Here is a 21,100-nt window from a genome sequence, read left to right as displayed (position 1 = left end):
ATTATTTTATTTTATGTGTATGGGCACTTTGCCTGCATGTGCATCTGCATACCACGTGCATGACTGGTACAAAGTAAATCAGAAGAAGGTGTCATATTCCCTGGAACTGGAGTTACAGAGAATTGTAAACCATCGTGTAAGAAGTAGAAATCAAAGCCAGGTTCTTGGAAAAAAGAGCCAATATTCTTAACCACTAAGCCAACTATCCAGCCCCTTAGTCCTACAAGTTTATATCTCTTGGTTATGAGATTATGGTTCCTCTTACTGCTTCATAAAGAAGCCAAGGAGCCATATTTTTGCAAATCCACCAGCCATCTTGAATCAGGCCATTTCTCATCCCAGATATTGATCCCCCAAATCTAAGTCACCATCACCTCTTATCTGAACCGTTCCAACTGTCTCCTACCTTGGATTATTCTTCCACAGCCTGCCCACTCTGCTTAAAATAAAATTCAGATTTCTTGCTGGGAATGGTGTGTAAACAACTTTAATCTCTGGGAAAACAGATAATCTTTGTAAGGTCAAGTCAAGCCCGATTACCTAGAAAGTGCTAAGTCAGTCGAGGCTATATAGTATATATTATAAATATAAATATAATCAATCAATCAACCAATCTCAGGGCTCAAAAGCCTAGTTCCAGTCTAATTCACTATCATTTCCTCCCATATCCACCCCTTCCACTCCAGATGTACCTGAAGTCTTCTGAGGTTCTTAATGAATGGCAGTACTGCCTTATGGACGAACAGAAAAAGAATGTCTAGAATAGCGACAATGTTTTATTATCACATTGACTTGGGAAAAGTGCCTACGTGGCTGTTAGTAGGGAGGGCCAGGAGCCTAATCATCCCACAGAGAACCAAAATGCAGGGTTCTATACCACACAGGGTCATTGCATATCAAATGCCAGTAAAACTATGCAGTTTTCACAAACACAAAGCTTGTTCCCACCAAATGATTTCTACATTGCTGTGCTTTCAGCCCAGGACAATCCCTTCCTGACTTGTTAATTCTCATCACCTGGGACTCAGCTTAAATAACAACTTCTCAAAAAGGCTTTGCCTGACTCTCATTTCTAATGTTACCTCTCCCACTAGCTCCTACTAGGTTTATTATTCCATAACCCTGCTTTGCTTTTAAGCACTTATCTCTATACAAAATTATTTATCACCTACTCTTTTGTTTTTCTTCCTCTGTCACAAATAAACTCTACCAGGGGGCTGGAGAGACTGCTCAGCAGGTAAGATCACTGACTGTTCTTCCATGGGACCAAGATTCAATTCTCGGTATCTACAAGGCAGCTCATGAGCATCTAAAACTCCAGTTCCAGAGAATTCAACATCTTCCTCTGGTTTCTGCAGGCATCAGACATGCCTGTGGAACATAGACATATATGCGGACAAAATACTCATACACATAAAATAAATAAATAAATGTTAATTCAATTCTCCAAACAGTTTCTACAATACAGTGGTTAGTCATCATATGTGTAACGAATGAATATCTGGAACAATTTTTCTTATTGAAGATTAAGATTTCTTTAAATTTAAATTTAGTTTGGTTCTTGCTATACTGAGAATAGAACCCAGGATCTCACATATGTTAGGTAAACACTTATACTAGGCTATACCTACAGCCATTGAAGTTAGTTTTACATTATAAAATGTTCATATTTTCATAGCACAGAGAAGAAATGCAAAATTCCAAGTTTCCTAATACACCATCACAAGAGTGAGGCATAGCCACTTTCTAATTTACAGAAGCCCTCGTGTTCAAAGAGGCTTAAATACACCATAGGAATTAGACTAGCATCTACTTTCAGACTCTGTCAGGAGGAGATCCTTCCTGTAGCCAATATGCTTATATCCAGCTACTCGAGGCATTAGCTAGTAAGGGCTGACTGAAAGGGCTTTACTGTCTGGCTGAAATCATCTCTCCAGTCCCATCTCTCACCTCTTACTCCATTTCTTTTTCAGTCTACTGCCCACTACAACAGCACAGATGCTGAAGAGCAGCAGCTGCCACAGACTCCACTCTGCATGCCACCTTCTTGTTTTGCTATTGTCTCTACAACATTAAGGACCATTTAACATAGTATCTAGTTTTCTTGCTCGTTTTTATTATTTTCTTTCTTCCTACACACAGAAGACAGACTCCAGGAACATGGAGCTTTCTCCCTGTTCTTTGCTGTATCTTCAACACCCAGATCTCTAACTCTCACACAATAGAGACATTAAATACATTGATGCTATTAGAGAAATGAATGAACAATCATTTATTTATGTAAAAATCTATTTAATTATAGCACTTTTTATACCCATTTTTCAAATTTATGAATCACATTAGCATCACATTTTTTAAAATTTGGAAGTGGTTGATGATGACTAAAATATCTGTCTAGATTTCTTTTGCTTTCATTGTGTTTTTCTGAAATATTTTACCATGACTATTCTCTAAAAGTGTAATTATTAGTTTTGAAGTCTGTGGTGGTTTCATTTGAATGAGAATGACCCCATAAGCTCATATGTTTGAATGCTTCATCCCCGATTAGTGGAACTGATTGGGAAGGATTAGAAGATGTGGCCTTGTTGAAGGAGGTGTGTCACTGGCAGGGAAGGGGATCTAAGGTTTCAAAAGGCCAAGCCAGGCTCAGGACCGATCTATCTATCTATCTATCTATCTATCTATCTATCTATCTATCTATCTCCTATCTCTACTGCCCATGGATCAGAATGTAAGCTCTTAGTTACTGCTCAAGTGCCACGCCTACCTGTCAACCACCATGCTCCCCATGGAGATGATCATGGATTAACATTCTGAAACTATGAACAAGTCTCCAACCAAATGTTTCCTTTTATAAGTTGCATATCTTATGAAAACACTTTAATGTAACTTGCAAAGATAAACTATTTTCTTTTGCTACAATGAAAAACCATCTTGAATATAAAGCTGGATCAGAAATAACTACAGTGATTAATATAGAATACCTGATGATTCACTTAAGAAAGATTTGTTCTAAATTATTTTAAAATATTAACAGAAATTACCTTCTTATAATTCTGATCACTAGATCACTAAACCAGAAGATTCCGGGGCTGGAGAGATGGCTTAGTTGTTGAGAGCACTTGTTGTTCTTGCAGAGGACCCAGTTCAATTCTCAGCACCTACACGGTGCCATTTATGACCCCAGTTACAGGGACTCTGATACTGTCTTCCACTTCGAACTTCCGCTGTCACCAGGCATACACATGATACGGATTCATCCAGGCAAAACACTCAAACGGGCACAAAAAACTAAAAACTAAAAAGTTAATTTCTAATATGCCTACAACATTAAGAATTTATGTCAACTTTACAAAAATAATCTAAAGAGTTAGGGAGTCAAAAGTTTTTTACAATGGTTCTGGAGTATAACCTCGCTCCATGTTCATATCCATATCCATTCTCTCTCTCCCTCCTTCTATGAAGCCAGATGCAGTTGTTTCAATCACAAAACTCCATGCATCAGTTCTAAAGTAAAAATATGGAAAATTAGAAAAGTAAATGAGTTCAGAGGGACATGTGTACGGGTGAGGTGGTCATATGAGAACTATTAATTACTTTAGAAAAGGTTACCAAACAGTGAAATATTATGGCTAGAACTGAATGAGCAGAACTGAAAGAAAATATAGAAAAGAACTGGGTGAAAGTTAATGCAACCCAGCAAGATTATTTTATACTTTGGAAGAAAGTAGAAGGAATTTGAAAAGGAAAAGGTAGGTAGACAAAGAAGCAAACGAGGTAACTCTAAGACAGTGGGCCAGGTATATTACAGAGTAAGTATTTTGAGATTATTCAGTCACTGAGTTTTACAGCCAAAGTGAATAGATTCCAGGAGGAAAAGGCGCCAACGGTTGTCTTTTCTCTCCCCTCCATTTTAATACTTCCTGACAGGTTCATGTTTCTACTCTTTTCTCCCTGTCTCTTATAAAATGCTGTACAAGATCTGAAGTGTTTACCAGAAACTAGCTGTCGACATCAAAATTCAACTGTCAGAGAAGAAATAAGGAGTAATGTACTAATATTCCAACTGCCTGAATCATCCCGGCTTCACGCCAAGATCTAGAGTGGGCAGGATGTGGTCACACTGCAGGACTGGCTCCTCTGGCTGTGGAAATCAGCCAGGCACTATGCTGATGCACACATCCCCATCAGCAGCCAACGAGACAAGGAAGCAGAATCACCAATAACTCACCAACAAAACCATCCATCCATTCCCTTGATATCAACACACACGGCTGCTTTAGGGTCATCAAAGCAAATCTCAGCCTCTACCACAGACAACTACTCATTTTTCCTCTCTCATGGCCTTCCAAACGATCAGGACAGAACTTGAGGCTCCTTATCAATCCTCCATAATTAGTACCATATTCTTCACACTTGATTTTATAAAAAGAAAAGAAAACAAAAAGGAAATCCTACATATAGAGTCATATGTTCAAAGACATTTAAAGTAAGTACAAAGGAACAATGATAGAAGGGAGAACACAGAAAAGAAAATGTACTGTGTTGTTGGCCTAATTTACTTTCTGTTACTGTGAAAATTTTAATTACATCGTGTGTGTGTGTGTGTGTGTGTGTGTGTGTGTGTGTGTGTAGCACTCGTGTGAGATAAAGAAACAACTTGCAAGAGTGGGCGCTCTTTCTCCACCCTGTAGGAACTCAGGTTCATCAAGCTTAGCAACAAAAACCCTTACCCTCTGAGCCATCTTGCCCCTTTCCCCAGAACGTTTTAAAGCAATGGCTTCCAGGGTTGAGAGATGGCTTATTTGGTAAAAAATATCTATTGTACAAGCATTAGGACCTTTGAAGCTTTAAAAGGCATAGCATGGTGCACACTTGTAACCTCAGCAATGGGGAGGAAAATACAGGTGGAGCCCTAAGGTTCACTGACCAGCCAGCCTGGCACACTTAGCAAGTTTCAGGCCAGTCAGAGATACTGTCTTAAAAAACAAGCTACTAAGGAATAGTGTCTGGATGTCCTTTGACTAAACACACAATACACACACACACACACACACACACACTAAATGGCTTGTATGTGACGTCATATTAGAATATGCTGTTTTGTACAATTGCTTTGTATTTAAGAGTCAGTTCATTTAGGTAATAATCTCAACTAAAATGAAACATTTAAAATATTAAAATGAGTATTATTATCTAATAATAGCATATAACTATTTTACTACCTTAAAATAACTTTCGTATAGCTAAAATCCTGTTTACTAAGAATTGTCATTTGAGTTTTCCTTATGCTAAATGTAAGTCAAAGTATGTATAATAGCAAGTGTCATTTGATAAAAAGAAATTCATTATTTTTCTTCCTATATAGAACAAAACTGCTTAAATCTTTTATGTTAAAAAATATCATTGGTATTTGTATTATTCTGTTAAGAAACTTCTTTTATCATTCTTATAAAACATTTCCCCCTTTTCTCTTTACTGCCAATGAGACTAAAATGAGTGGTCACTTTCTACACTCTTCAATTTTCTCAGTCTTTCTCTGACACTAAGCAATACTGAATTTTGAACACTTGATAAAGGTGCAAATTCTTATAGTATAAATTTATTTTTATAAAATATTTATTTTTGTTCTTATTATGTGCTGAGGTCTGTGTTAAAGATTTTGTGTTATACAAAATTAAATAAGCCAGGCACAGAAAATTAAATACTTTGTTATCTCATTCATATAAAAAATCAGAGAAGTAAATGGTAGTTGTTAGAGGTGTTGATTGCTTAAAAGGAGAAATATTGACTAAGAGTCATTATTCCAGTTAGATAAGAGGAATAGGTTTAAGAAATTCACTGTGTAGCATGATGAATACAATGCCAATATATTTACTGTTTAAAAAAACAGAATGAGTGTTGGGTTATCACAAAAAAAGATAATTATATGAAGCAACGTATTAACTCGAAAAAGCATAACATATGTATACTAAAAAACATAATTCTACACATAATAAATACATACAAATTTACCTATCAAATAAATAAAATACAAATCCATTCTTTAAGAATTTATTGTCTACTAAAGACAAAAGACAACTGTATTAAGGTTTAGTGTGCTGAATAAATACGACACATAAATATCCCCAAAAGTGTCGTTTAGCTCAAGAAGAAAGGTCTATTAACAATCATATTTTATATCATCAAATAAGTCCATCTCTTTTATCAAGGAAGTGATGACTTAATATTGGCTTGCATTTCTCCACCTTGGCAAAGCACAGTTAATAAATAAGGACATCTGGGAACATCTCTGAGAATTACAATAATCATCTATTTCCTTACTTCCTAAGATTTAGCACCACTGTATTTAAACATGTCAGTCTAAGAAAATATAAGTACAGACATTAAAGCCAGATATGACTATAGCAAGGAAAGCATTAACTAAAATTTATAGCCTGATATGTAAAAATTACATCTCTATGGCTTTCAACTATAAAATTTACATATTTTGGTATTTAAGCATCTGAATAGAATAGCATAATTGAAGGTATAAAATCTGTGTTATTTATGAGTTAGAAGATGAGTTGATTAGAATGTCATAACTCATGTTTTTGTTTTTTAACTGTGACAATACAAAACTAGGCCCTCCCTTTCCCTAAAATAAACTTAGATTATAAGAAAAGTATTTCTATTTATGTATGATATTCCTAACATGTTAGTATGCACCTAAAAATAAAGACTTGTCACACAGAAAAGCAGTGTTTGTGTATACTAACATTTATACGTGATTGTTTGCTACTCCCAGTGCCTTAAATAGTATGTATAATCCTTATGAGTATTTAGTTGGACATAAATATCCATCCACTATTTTCTTTCAGCACATTACCCTTAGAAGAAAAAAGAACATAAAAATAGGAAAAAATGTTATTCACAGAACAGTGGTGATAGTCTGGTTTTATAAATACAGTAATTTCAATTTGAAGGGCCATATTTGATAGGCAAGGCACGGATATCCATATATTTTACATTTCTTTCTCATTTCTCACCATTTGGAGGTGAATTTAATTTTCCTGTCTCAGGGTGCCTTCTATAAGACGTAAGCATAGCCTAGCCTTGCTCAGAGGTGAAATTAAGGGCAGCAAAACCACCTAGCAAAGTTGTTTTGCTCCTACAGCCCCATGACAAGGACTAAAGCCAACGTCAAACGGGATTGGTGAGTCCTAATAACTAGTTCCTATTTCACCAAGGAGCAATTACTCAGCAGACAACCGAGGTACCAAATTCTACCATCCTGGAATTGTAGGTCCTCAGGCACAAACCTCCTCGTCAACTGGATGGATTATGCAATGGTCATTGATACCTGGGTTTGAAATAACAGCAGTTTGAGAAGTTTGATTTATGCATTTCAACCCAGTTCAATGTTACCTGCCAGCACTGATGCCTGAAGACTTCTTGTGACTCTCCCTCCCCCACATGATAAAGAGCTTCCCATTCCAGCTTATGCATCCATTTCTTGGGTAATTTTTCTATTGGTGAAAACAATGGGCTCTTTCAATATTCTCTTATCAACAAAGGGCTCTAAGATGAAGTCCTTCTGGCCATATCCCTTCTGACTTCTTCACAGTGATGACTGGCGCTGAGAAATGCCAAACCTGGAGAGGGAAATAGGTAGCTCACCTCTTTGAGCTGCTCCAGCTCTTGTTTGAGGCCGTCATACTCGGCCTCCAGCTCGTCATACTGTTGCTTGAGAGTCAGTTTCTCCTCCAGCACCACCAGCCCATACTCCGCAGCCTGAATCTTCTCGTGGGTCGTTTCTGTGAGCTCCTTGGTCAGTCTCTCTATCTCAGTCTTATAGTGGTCTACCGTCTTCAGCGCCTCTTCTGCGGCCATAGCGGGGTGGCGAAGATAGACGCAAAGCAGAAGGAAAAAGAAGAAGCAAATAGGAATGGAAATAAAAAAATGGAAAGGAAAAGTGCCTGATGAATAGGCAGAGCGCCTTGAGGCCCGGCCGGCAGCGGCTGCTACACGGCCGGAAGCACTAAGGAGGAATACATGGAATATGGGAGGAATACACCCTGCAGCATGGAGACTGCAAGGTGATGACCGCAGCCGGGATCCTGCGGGCCACGCGCCCGAGCAGTCAGCAGCCAAGCTGCATGGTCAGACGCAGCTCGCACAGCAAGAGGCTCCGGCTCTGCGGCCTCAGAGGCGCGTGGCCGCCATGTCTCAGGCCGCGTCACTGCGGTCCACCGCCCAATGCTCCGTGGGAGGCTGAGCTCCACCTGCTTGCTGGGCCCTGCGGCAGCCAGTGCTTACGGATGCGGACTCCAACTGGTCCTCTTCCTCTCAGCCACTCAGGATGCAGGGAGGTAGGGAAGGGGAGGAGCAAATCCAAAACCCCACTGCGCCTCGCAGAGCAGCGCAGCACCGACAGCTGAAGGGGAAGAGGGCAGAGGAACCCAAAACTATCTGAGAGATGATGGGAGACTTCGGAGGGCTGAGGAAGGAGAACCGCGCTAAGGCAGAATAAAGGCTGAGGAAAGGGGGTGTCTTAAAGAGAAGTGGAGGCTAAGGAGATGAAGAAGGCTGGGGGATGGGAAGGGGTAGCTGAGAAGAGATGTTAGCCGGAGGAAGCCAGGGCAGCTGAAGAAGGGCAAGAGTGTTGGAAAGGGTGATGTCTGAGAGATCAGAGCACTAAGAAGACCTCCAACAGGCTAACTTTGCTAAGGTGTGAATTCGAAGGTATGTGCAGTGGGCCCACAGAAAACAAACAGAGCTAGTGCTGTGGGGTCTCAGCTTTCAATACCTGAAAGAATGCTGCTTTTCCAAAGCTTGGTAGATGTACCTTGGGAGCCCTTTCTCCTTCCTCAGCCACTGTCTAATTTGGTCTAGTTCACCTAACACTCTATCAAAGAACTTCGCTGTTCCCCAAGCTAAGCTCTGTGCACTTTAGTTCATCACATGATCTTTATCCCTTCAGAGAACTACTACCTTACTGCACAACATGATTACTGGAGAGATGTGAACCCCAGTAAGGCTACCACCACAGTGCAACTTGGTGAACCAACAGGTTTTATTGAAATAATATTTACAGGTATGTGGTGTGAGGGGTTATTTACAGGAACAGAAATGACTCAAAAAATCACTACCAAAAGCCCACCCCAGTGGTGACCTGAACCACATACCCAACCAGGAGGCGATTCAGTAGGTTGGAGACTGTTTCACAGAGCTCGGGTGATCTGTGTCTCTCCTAGGCAGCTAAGCCTGTCTGCCCCAACTCTCAGCCAGCTTCACTGATTATATGTTCTTGGGGAAGGAGTGAATCTGGTTAGTTACATGAATTTACTGAAGCCTTTGGCTTGTTCACTTCCTGGTTTAAGAGCTTCCTAGAAGGATGGCATGTTTTACTTCTCTTTAGAACATCCTATGTATTGAACTTCTGTTAAGATGAACTCTTCCATCTAGGAGGAAATTGCTGTACAACACCTACATGGCTCAGTAAGCCTCTAGGCCAGTGGTTCTCAACCTGTGGGTTGAAACCGCTTTAGGGGTTGGACAGTCCTTTCACAAGGATCCTACGTCAAACTTTTACAAGCCATTACAGCAGAAAAATTGCAGTTATGAAGTAGCAACAAAAATAATTTAATGGTTGGGGGGTCCACAACATGGAGTACTGAACTAAAAGGTCACAGCATTAGGAAGGTTGAGATACTAGGCACTGTATTTCTTCCAGATAATTCTATATAGGCCTCACTACGTGGATTCTTCAGTAAAGGATATGCATCTTTTAGATTTCTTTTAGAAGGTATTTATGATACTCTACTAAGCAAAAAAAAAAAATGCACCCTGTGAATAAGAGCAAAGTTCTTGAGATTGTGAGTCATGCATTCTTCAAAGCATGGTACATACAACCCTGATAGAGAAACCATGTCTAGCTTGTAGGTGCTGAAAAAGGGTTGCATCTCCAAAATCAGTGGCCAACAGGTTCTCTGTGATTGCTGGGTTATTTCTTAGCCATAGACAAATCCTTGCCACTTCCCTACTTGTCTTAGTTAGGGTTTTACTACTGTGAACAGACACCATGACCAGGGCAATTCTTATAAAGGACAACATTTAATTGGGGCTGTCTGACAAGTTCAGAGGTTCAGTCCAGTATCATGGGGTGGGGAAGCATGGCAGCATCCAGGCAGACATGGTACAGGAGGAGCTGAGAGTTCTACATCTTCATCTGAAGGCTGTTAGTGGAAGACTGACTTCTAGGCAGTGAGGGTGAGGGTCTTAAGCTCACACCCACAGTGACACACCTACTCCAACAAGGCCACACCTCCAAATAGTTGCACTCTCCGGGCCAATCATACTCAAATCATGACACTACTAGAAAGGTACTATATTCTTCAAGGACTCAGTGTATGTTAGGATTGCCTTTTTGTTTTATTTTTTTATCAACATATATTAATTGCACATATTTATGGGGCACAGTATGATAAAGTTATACATATGGAATTGTAATTCTCTATCTTGTTTATTTTGCCTGTAAATCTCACCAAAATTTTTTTTCTTCTCTTGCTGGATACAGGAACACATACTATAAACAAAATTTTATTATTTATAGAAGCAGTCATTTCCCACCACACTCTCTTGTCTTCGTATGCAGCAAAGTGCATAACTGCTGCCTAGAGAGGGGTGGGAGCAGTTCTGTATGGTTCAGTGAAGAGACCAAATAAATAGGTAGACCTCAGCCTTAAGTCTCCAAGTCAGTCATCACCATCCTCTTTTGACTCTTCTCTAGACTCATTTGCACTCTGTGGCAGGTCATGATTTATCTAACTGTATATCCTGTATGTATTTGATGGTCACTTTGAATAAGTTACCTCATACCCAAAAGGCGTTAGGGGACATGGGCCTATTCCGGGGTCTGCATCGTCCTACTTGCATACTTTTTAGTCGGATAGCAGGGTCACGATATCCCTCTTGAGAACAAAGGACAGGCCCAGCTGCCTCAACTATGACTTCGTGGAAGGGAAAACTACTCCAGGGACTCAGATCTAGCAGTGCTATGTTCCTGTCTCAAGCAAAGTCTCTTTCCATGTGCTTTGAACCACTCCTTCAGCCATTCCACCCCTCAACTTCTTCCTCTGGGTGGCACTTGTCAAAAGAACTTCAATATAATCTCATAATGATTTTGCCAAAGAGCATCTGGCTGTGTTTCCAACATTTCAGATGTCCTTAAGCTTGCTGCTGCTGCAGCCACAGAGAACATAAAAGGGTTCTCCCCTCCCCTCCCCTCCCCCCTTCTCATTTTGTTTTCTTTTTCTCTTTTTTTCAAGACATGTTTTCTCTGTGTATTCCTGGTGATCCTTGGACTTGCTGTGTAGAGCAGGCTGGCCTCAAACTCAGAGATCTACCTGCCTCTGTCTCCCGAGTGCTAGAATTACAGGTGTGTGACACCAATGCCTAGCAAAAGGTTCTTGTATGTTTCCACGTATTTCCAAAATTATTCTGTCAGGTTCTGTTTCTATGCCATGTCTTTCTCAGCAGTTCGTTAAAAAACATAAAAACAAATAAACAAAAACCACTTTCTTGTCACAATGTCACAATTGGATTTCTGTGCCATACAGAAGCCATGTGTAAATTAGTTTTGTTTTTAAACATTTATTTTTTATGTGTATGAGTGCTCTGCCTGCATGTATTTGTACACTGTGTGAGTGCCTGATACCAGCAGAAGTCATAAGAGGGTGCTGAATACCCTAGAACTGGAGTTTGGGATGATTGTGAACCACATGGATGATAGGAACCAAACCCAGATCCTCTGCAAAAACAACAAATGCTCTTAACTGCTGAGCAGTCTCTGTAGCCTCCAACTTTTCTGTTTTCGGTTGGTTAGTTGATTGGTTGGTTGTTTTGTTTTTGAGGTGGGGTCTTGCTCAAGTTGGCCTAGAACTCACTCACTATGCAGCCCACACTGAGGTAGTAATTATGGGCATGCAGTGCTACTACCAACAATTCAAAGTTCTCATCTACATATACAGTCTCGTATCTCATTAATTCTTCTATAATAAACCTATCCTATTTTTGCTGAAAACTAATAACAACAATAAAAAAGAATTTATAGACCACGTCAGTACACAATATAACATTACTCTTTAAAAAAAAAAAAATCAGGCTGAACCAGTACCCTGAACAAACTTTGGCGCTGGCTCCACACCCACTCCCACAACACCCAGAGGGAACCTGACTCCCAGGTGCTCTGAAACACCCAGGATCACAGGAGAGGCCACAATATCTGCCCTAACACCCACCCCAACACCTAAAGTAACTGGGTCCCCCAGGACCCAGGGATGCAGTAACCCACACCCAGCCAGTGGCACAGGTTCCTTCCAGTCTGAACCAGTGCCCTGAGCAGACCTTGGGTGCTGGCTCCACACCCAGTCCCACAACACCCAGAGGAAGCCAGACTCCCAGGCGCTCTAACCGGACCAGGATGAAGAGGTGCTCTGAAATGCCCAGGATCACAGGATCACAGGATCACAGAGGAAACTGAACTCCCAGGAGATCAGACACAACCAGGAACACTGGAGCTCTGACACGCTAAAGATCACAGTTGAGGCCACAACATCTTTCCCAACACCCAGAGAAACTGAAGCCCCCACAAAAACCAGGGAAATCCAAACCCCACCAGCCAGAGTCACAGGTTCCTTCCAGCTTGCAGCTGTGCCTGGAGCAAACCCAGGGCTCTGGTTCCCCACCCATTCCTGCAACACACTAAGAAAGCTTGACTCCCACGAACTCTGACACAACAGAATCTCAGGAGCTTGGTCACACCAGGATTTTAGGATCCCAGAGGAGGCAGCTGGACTCCGAGGAGCTCTGATACACCCAGAAACACAGGATCCCAGAAACATAGGATGACAGAATCCCAGAATCATAAGAACAGAGACAGCTGGACTCTGAGTAGTTCTGACACAACAAGGATCACAAGAGGGAGAGGCTCCAGTCAGAGACAGCTAGGACAGGCCCTAGAGATAACCAGATATCAAGAGGCAAGCACAAAAACATAAGCAACAGAAACCAAGGCTACTTGGCATCATCAGAACACAGTTCTCCCATTACAGCTAGTCCTGGATACCCCATCACACCAGAAATGCAAGATTTGGATTTAAAAATCACATCTCTTGATGATGATAGAGGACTTTAGGAAGGACATAAATAACTCCCTTAAAGAAATACAGGACAACAGGGACAACACAGGTAAAGAGGTAGAAGCCTTTAAAGAGGAAACACAAAAATCCCTTAAAGATTTACAAGAAAACACAACCAAACAGGTGAAGGAATTGAACAAAACCATCCAGGATTTAAAAAAAGAAATAGAAACAATAAAAAAAATTTACAAAGGGAGACAACCCTGGAAATAGAAAAATTAGGAAAGAGATCAGGAGTCATAGATGCAGGTATCACCTACACAATACAAGAGATAGAAGAGAGAATCTCAGGGGCAGAAGAGACCATAGAAAACATGGACACGACAGTCAAAGAAAATGTAAAATGCAAAAAAATCCTAACCCAAAACATCTAGAAAATCCAGGACACAATGAGAAGACCAAACCTAAGGATAATAGGTATAGAAGAGAGCAAAGATTCCCAACTTAGAAAGCCAGTAAATGACCACCATGCACGCAGCTCCAGGCCTGTGGGGTGTTTGTTCTCGCCCTTGTACCTCTCTGTCCAGCCACCATGATGGGCGCCAGCAGAGTCGTGGCCACGCATCTCGTGGGCACCACAGCATCCTGGAGTCCCGTCACCACCCGTCACCAGGATGGCTGGAATGGCCTTAGTCATGAGGCTTTTAGATTTGTTTCAGGAAGGGATTATGCATCAGAAGCAGTCAAGGGTGCAGTTGTCGGTATTGGTTTGGGTACTGCTAACTCCTGTGTGACTGTTATGGAGGGCAAACAAACCAAGGTCCTAGAGAACGCTGAAGGTGCCAGAACTACCCCTTCTGTGGTTGCCTTTACAGGAGATAGGGAGCAATTTGTTGGTATGCCATCAAAACGTCAAGCTGTCACCAACCCAAACAATACCTTCTATGCTACAAGCATCTTATTGGACGGCAATACGATGACCCTGAAGTACAGAAAGACACTAAGAATGTTCCCTTTAAAATTGTCCGTGCCTCCAATGGTGATGCCTGGGTTGAGGCTCATGGAAAACTCTATTCTCCGAGGCAGATTGGAGCATTTGTGTTGATGAAGATGAGAGAGACTGCAGAAAATTACGTGGGCCATACAACAAAAAATCACAGTCCCTGCTTATTTCAATGACTCACAGCGACAGGCCACTAAGGATGCTGGCCAGATATCTGGGCTGAATGTGCCTCGAGTGATCAACGAGCCTACAGCTGCGGCTCTGGCTTATGGTCTGGACAAATCTGAAGATAAAGTCATTGCTGTGTATGATTTAGGTGGTGGAACCTTTGACACTTGTATCCTGGAAATTCAGAAAGGAGTGTTTGAGGTGAAATATACCAATGGGGACACTTCCTTAGGAGGTGAAGACTTTGACCAAGCTTTGTTATGGCACATTGTCAAGGAGTTCAAGAGGGAGACAGGGGTTGATTTGACCAAAGACAATATGGCACTTCAGAGGGTTCGGAAGCTGCTGAACTCTCCTCATCTGTACAGACTGACATCAACTTACCATACCTTATAATGAATGCTTCTGGACCAAAGCATTTGAATATGAAGCTGACGAGCTCAGTTTGATGGCGCTGTCACAGATATAATCAAGAAAACTATTGCTCCATGTCAGAAAGCTATGCAGGATGCAGAAGTCAGCAAGAGTGACATAGGAGAAGTGATTCTGGTGGTGGCATGATGAGGATGCCCAAGGTTCAGCAGACTGTGCAAGATCTTTTTGGCAGAGCCCCAAGTAAAGCTGTTAATCCTGATGAGGCTGTAGCCATCGGAGCTGCCATTCGGGGAGGTATATTGGCTGGTAATGTTACAGATGTGCTACTCTTGGATGTCACTCCCCTCTCTCTAGGTATTGAGACACTGGGAGGTGTCTTTACCAAGCTTATTAATAGAACACCACTATTCCAACCAAAAAGAGCCAGGTGTTTTCTACCACTGCTGATGGACAAATTCAAGTTGAGATTAAAGTGTGTCAGGGGGAACGAGAGATGGCCAGAGACAACAAACTTCTAGGACAGTTCACTTTGATTGGAATTCCCCCAGCCCCTCGTGGAGTGCCTCAGATTGAAATTACATTTTACATTGATGCCTATGGGATCTTGCACATTTCTGCCAAAGATAAAGGGACAGGATGTGAGCAACAGATTGTAATCCAGTCTTCTTGTGGATTAAGCAAAGATGATATTGAAAATATGGTTTAAAATGCAGAGAAGTATGCTGAGGAAGATGGGAGAAAGAAGGAACGTGTTGAAACAGTTAATATGGCTGAAGGAATTATTCATGACACAGAAACCAAAATGGAAGAATTCAAGGACCAGTCACCTGCTGATGAGTGCAGCAAGCTAAAGGAAGAGATTTCCAAAACGAGAGCACTCCTTGCTCGAAAGGACAGTGAAACAGAAAACATTAGACAGGCAGTATCTTCCCTTCATCAGGCATCATTAAAACTCTTCGAAATGGCATATAAAAAGATGGCATCTGAACAGGAAGGTTCTGGAAGTTCTGGTACTGGGGAACAGAAGGAAGATCAGAAGGAAGAGAAACAGTAATAGTGTCAGAGCATTGTGGAGCCAAGATGACATACTATGAAGCTTGGGAATAAAGGGACTTCCTGAGCAGAAAGGGGGCAAACTTCAGTCTTTTACTGTATTTTTGCAGTATTCTATATATAATTTCCTTAATATATAAATTTAGTGACAATTGCTAACTCATTTAATGGGTAATAAAGTCAGCAATAGCAGGTTCACACTGTTCTGTAACTAGCCTGTTGTTTTCAGCTGCATGTAAAGGGGTGGGATGGGGCTGTATACTAATCATTATTAAGGGAAATCTGGTTTGTGCTGAAGTAGCTGTGTTTTCAAGATGGGAAGCCCATTTCACATGTAGTAGAGGTAATCTGTCATGAACCTTGAGTTGAGATCATATGCAGATGCTTGTTGACCAAAAGCACTTCTATAAAGAATGACCTGTACTTGTGTACATTTGTTCCTTCAACTGATGCCTTGCAAGACTAAGCTCCCTGTGCCATAGTTTATAGGTACAAAAGCTAGGTCAATGGATAACAGCTGTGTTAGCCATAACTTAAAGTGATATATTGAGAATGATACAAGCCTCTCATGGGCCTAAGGCATACTTCTTTAGCTACCTTCTTGGTTGGCCAATGTCTGGCATCTATATTCTTGATGGTTGTTCCTTTTTCATCCACTCTGGATTTTTTTTTATAAAATTCTGAAAGCCAAAAAATGGCCAGTAAATATCTTCAAAAAAATTATAGAAGAAAACTTCCCTAACCTAAAGAAAGAGATAATCATGAAATACAAGAAGTCTACAACACTCCAAATAGACTGGACCAGAAAAGAAACTCCTTCCATCACATAATAATTGAAACACCAATGCACAAAACAAAGAAAGAATATTAAAAGCAGTAAGGGAAAAAGGCCAAGTAACATATAAAGACAGACCTATCAGAATTACACCAGACTTCTCAACAGATACTATGAAAGCCAGAAAATTCTGGGCAGATGTCATACAGACCCTAAGAGAACACAAATGCCAGTCCAGGCTACTATACCCAGCAAAACTCTCAATTAACATAGATGAAGAAACCAAGATAGTCGGTGACAAAACCAAATTTATACAATATCTTCACACAAATCCAGCCCTACAAAGGATAATAAATGGAAAACTCCAACACAAAGAGGGAAAGTACACCCTTGAAAAATCAAGAAAGTAATCTTCTTTCAACAAGCCCAAAAAACATAGCCACATAAACATAATTCTACCTCTAACCAAAAAAAACAAACAAAACAAAACAAAAACAAAAACAAAAAAACCAACCAAATAAACAAAAACCAAAAACAAAAAAAAGCAAAAAGAAAAAACAAAAAACAAAACAAAACAAAACAAAAAACAGGAAGCAACAATCACTTTTCCTTAATATCTCTTAACATCAATGGACTCAATTCCCCCAATAAAAAGACATAGACTGACTGAATATGTAAATAGGACCAAGCATTTTGCTGCATAGAGCAAATGCATCTCAGTGACAAAGACAAACACTACTTCAGAGTAAAAGGCTGGAAAACAATTTTCTAAGCAAAAGGTCCCAAGAAACAAGATGGCATAACCATTCTAATATCAAATAAAATCAACTTTCAACCAAACATTATCAAAAAAGATAAGGAAAGATTATACTAGTCAAAGGAAAATCTACCAAGATGAACTCTCAATCATGAATATCTGCTCCAAATGCAAGGGCACCCACATTCATAAAAGAAACTACTAAAGTTCAAAGTACACATTGCACCTGCCACAATAATAGTGGGAGACTTCATCACCCCACTTTCATCAATGGACAGATCATGGAAACAGAAATTAAACAGAAACACAGTGAAACTAACAGAAGTTATGAGCCAAATGGATTTAACAGATATCTAAAGAACATTTCATCCTACAACAACAACATATATATATATGTATATGTATATGTATATATATATATATTAGACACAAGAAGATTGAAATAACCGCTTGCATCCTATCAGATAACCATGAACTAAGATTTGTCTTCAGTAACAGCAAAAATTATAAAAAGCCCACATACACGCAGAAGCTGAACAATGCTCTACTCAATGATTACTTGGTCAAGGAAGAAATAAAGAAACTAAAGACTTTGTAGAATTTAATGAAAATGAAAACAAAACATACCAAAACTTATGGGACACAATGAAAGCAATGCTAAGAGGCAAACTCATAGTTCAGAGTGTCTCCAAAAAGAAACTGGAAAGAGCATATACTAGCACAACTGAAAGATCTAGAACAAAAAGAAGCAAATACACCCAAGAGGAGTAGACAGCAGGAAATAATCAAACTCAGGGCTGAAATCATCCAAATAGAAACAAAAAGAACTACACAAAGAATCAATTGGTTCTTTAAGAAAATCAGCAAGATAGATAAATCCTTAGCCAGACTAACTAAAAACAGTATCCAAATGAACAAAATAAAAAATGAAAGAGATATAACAACAGAAACTGAGAAAATTAAAAAAACTTATCGGGTTGGGGATTTAGCTCAGCGGTAGAGCGCTTGCCTAGCGAGCGCAAGGCCCTGGGTTCGGTCCCCAGCTCCGAAAAAAAAAAAAACTTATCATATCCTACTACAAAAGCCTATATTCAACAAAACTGGAAAATGTGGATGAAATGAACAATTTTCTAGACAGGTAACAGGTACCAAAGTTAAATTAGGATCAGATAAACCATCTAAACAGTACCATAACCCCTAAAGTATTTCTATTTGAAGCAGTCATTAAAAGTTTCCCAACAAAAAGAAGCCCAGGGCCAAGTGCAAGATTCTATCAGACCTTCAGAGAAGACCAGATATCAATACTCTTTAAATTATTCCACAAAATAGAAACAGAGGGAACACTACGCAATTCATTCTATGAAGCCACAATTGCACATATATGTAAACCACACAAAGACCCAACAAAGAGAGAGAACTTCAGACCAATTTCCCTTATGAATATTGATACAAAATTACTCGATAAAATTCTCACAAACTGAATCCAAGAACACATCAAAATGATCATCCATCATGATCAAGTAGGCTTCATCCCAGAGAGGCAGGGAAGTTCAATATACAGAAATCCATCAATGTAATCCACTATATAAACAAACTCAAAGGAAAAAAACCCACATGATCATATCATTAGAAGCTGAGAAAGCATTTGACAAAATTCAACACCCCTTCATAATAAAAGTCTTAGAAAGATCAGGAATTCAAGGACCATACCTACACATAATAAAAGCAATATATAGCAAACCAGGAGACAACATCAAAATAAATGGAGAGAAACTTTATCAGGGACTAAACAAGGCTGCCAACTTTCTCCCTACCTATTCAATATAGTACTTGAAGTCCTAGCCACAGCAATCAAACAACCAAAGGAGGTCAAAGGGATATGGATTGGAAAGGAAGAACTCAAAATATCACTATTTGCAGATATGCTAGTATACTTCAGTGACCCCACCCCCCAAATTCCACCAGAGAACTCCTAAAACTGATAAACAACTTCAGCATAGTGGCTGGATATAAAATTAACTCAAACAAATCAGTAGCCTTCCTCTACTCAAAGGATAAATAGGCTGAGAAAGAAATTAGGGAAACGACACTCTTCACAATAGTCACAAATAACATAAAATACTTTGATGTGACTCTGCCTAAGCAAGTGAAAAATATGTATGATAAGAATGTCAAATCCCTGAAGAAAGAAATTGAAGAAGATCTAAGAAGATGGAAAGATCTCCCATGCTCATGGATTGGCAGGATTAATATAGTAAAAAGGGCCATTTTACCAAAAGCGATCTACAGATTCAATGCAATCCCCATCAAAATACCAATCCAATTCTTCAAAGAGTCAGACAGAACAATTTGCAAATTCATCTGGAATAACAAAAAACCCAGGATAGCTAAAACTATCCTCAACAATAAAAGGACTATTGGGGGGATCACTATCCCTGAACTCAAGCAGTATTACAGAGCAATAGTGATAAAAAGCTGCATGGTATTGGTACAGAGACAGACAGATAGACCAGTGGAATAGAATTGAAGATCCAGAAATGAACCCACACACCTATGGTCACTTGATTTTTGACAAAGGAGCCAAAACCATCCAATGGAAAAAAGATAGCCTTTTCAGCAAATGGTGCTGGTTCAACTGGAGGTCAACATGTAGAAGAATGCAGATCGATCCATGCTTATCACCCTGTATAAAGCTTAAGTCCAAGTGGATCAAGGACCTCCAAACCAGATACACTCAAACTAATAGAAGAAAAAGTGGGGAAGAATCTCGAACACATGGGCACTGGAGAAAATTTCCTGAACAAAACACCAATGGATTATGCTTTAAGATCAAGAATCGACAAATGGGATCTCATAAAACTGCAAAGCTTCTGTAAGGCAAAGGACACTGTGGTTAGGACAAAATGACAACCAACAGATTGGGAAAAGATCTTTACCAATCCTACAACAGATAGAGGGCTTATATCCAAAATATACAAAGAACTCAAGAAGTTAGACCACAGGGAGACAAATAACCCTATTAAAAAATGGAGTTCAGAGCTAAACAAAGAATTCACAGCTGAGGAATGCCGAATGACTGAGAAACACCTAAAGAAATATTCAACATATTTAATCATAAGGGAAATGCAAATCAAAACAACCCTGAGATTTCACCTCACACCAGTGAGAATGGCTAAGATCAAAAACTCAGGTGACAGCAAATGCTGGCAAGGGTGTGGAGAAAGAGGAACACTCCTCCATTGTTGGTGGGATTGCAAACTGGTACAACCATTCTGGAAATCAGTCTGGAGGATCCTCAGAAAATTGGACATTGAACTGCCTGAGGATCCAGCTATACCTCTCTTGGGCATATACCCAAAAGATGCCCCAACATATAAAAAAGACACGTGCTCCACTATGTTCATTGCAGCCTTATTTATAATAGCCAGAAGCTGGAAAGAACCCAGATGCCCTTCAACAGAGGAATGGATACAGAAAATGTGGTACATCTACACAATGGAATATTACTCAGCTATCAAAAACAACGACTTTATGAAATTCGTAGGCAAATGGTTGGAACTGGAAAACATCATCCTGAGTGAGCTAACCCAATCACAGAAAGACATACATGGTATGCACTCATTGATAAGTGGCTATTAGCCCAAATGCTTGAATTACCCTAGATGCCTAGAACAAATGAAACTCAAGACGGATGATCAAAATGTGAATGCTTCACTCCTTCTTTAAAAGGGGAACAAGAATACCCTTGGCAGGGAAGAGAGAGGCAAAGATTAAAACAGAGACTGAAGGAACACCCATTCAGAGCCTGCCCCACGTGTGGCCCATACATATACAGCCATCCAATTAGA

At 40.0% G+C, this 21,100-nt stretch overlaps 1 protein-coding gene and 1 pseudogene across 7 annotated transcripts in view; one reads left to right on the top strand and one right to left on the bottom strand.

Annotated features, from left to right (window-relative positions):
• The window catches only part of Bicd1 (BICD cargo adaptor 1), a 153,950-nt gene extending 144,133 nt beyond the window's left edge, over window positions 1-9,817 (bottom strand). For 6 of the 7 annotated variants that reach the window (XM_006237703.5, XM_017592727.3, XM_063286385.1 and 3 more), the window contains exon 1: window positions 7,660-9,817. In XM_006237703.5, coding sequence (XP_006237765.1) covers window positions 7,660-7,872 — 213 coding nt within the window. In that variant the 5' untranslated portion in view covers window positions 7,873-9,817. The remainder of the gene's footprint in view (window positions 1-7,659) is intronic. The other variant, NM_001108653.1, reaches the window with a different exon arrangement.
• Hspa9-ps2 (heat shock protein family A (Hsp70) member 9, pseudogene 2) lies at window positions 13,544-16,509 on the top strand (annotated as a pseudogene).

This window comes from Rattus norvegicus, chromosome 4 (assembly GCF_036323735.1).
Source record: "Rattus norvegicus strain BN/NHsdMcwi chromosome 4, GRCr8, whole genome shotgun sequence".
Classification (NCBI taxonomy): domain Eukaryota; kingdom Metazoa; phylum Chordata; class Mammalia; order Rodentia; family Muridae; genus Rattus; species Rattus norvegicus.
Note: the sequence above shows the minus strand (reverse complement) of the source record. Positions and strands in the feature narration are given on the sequence as shown.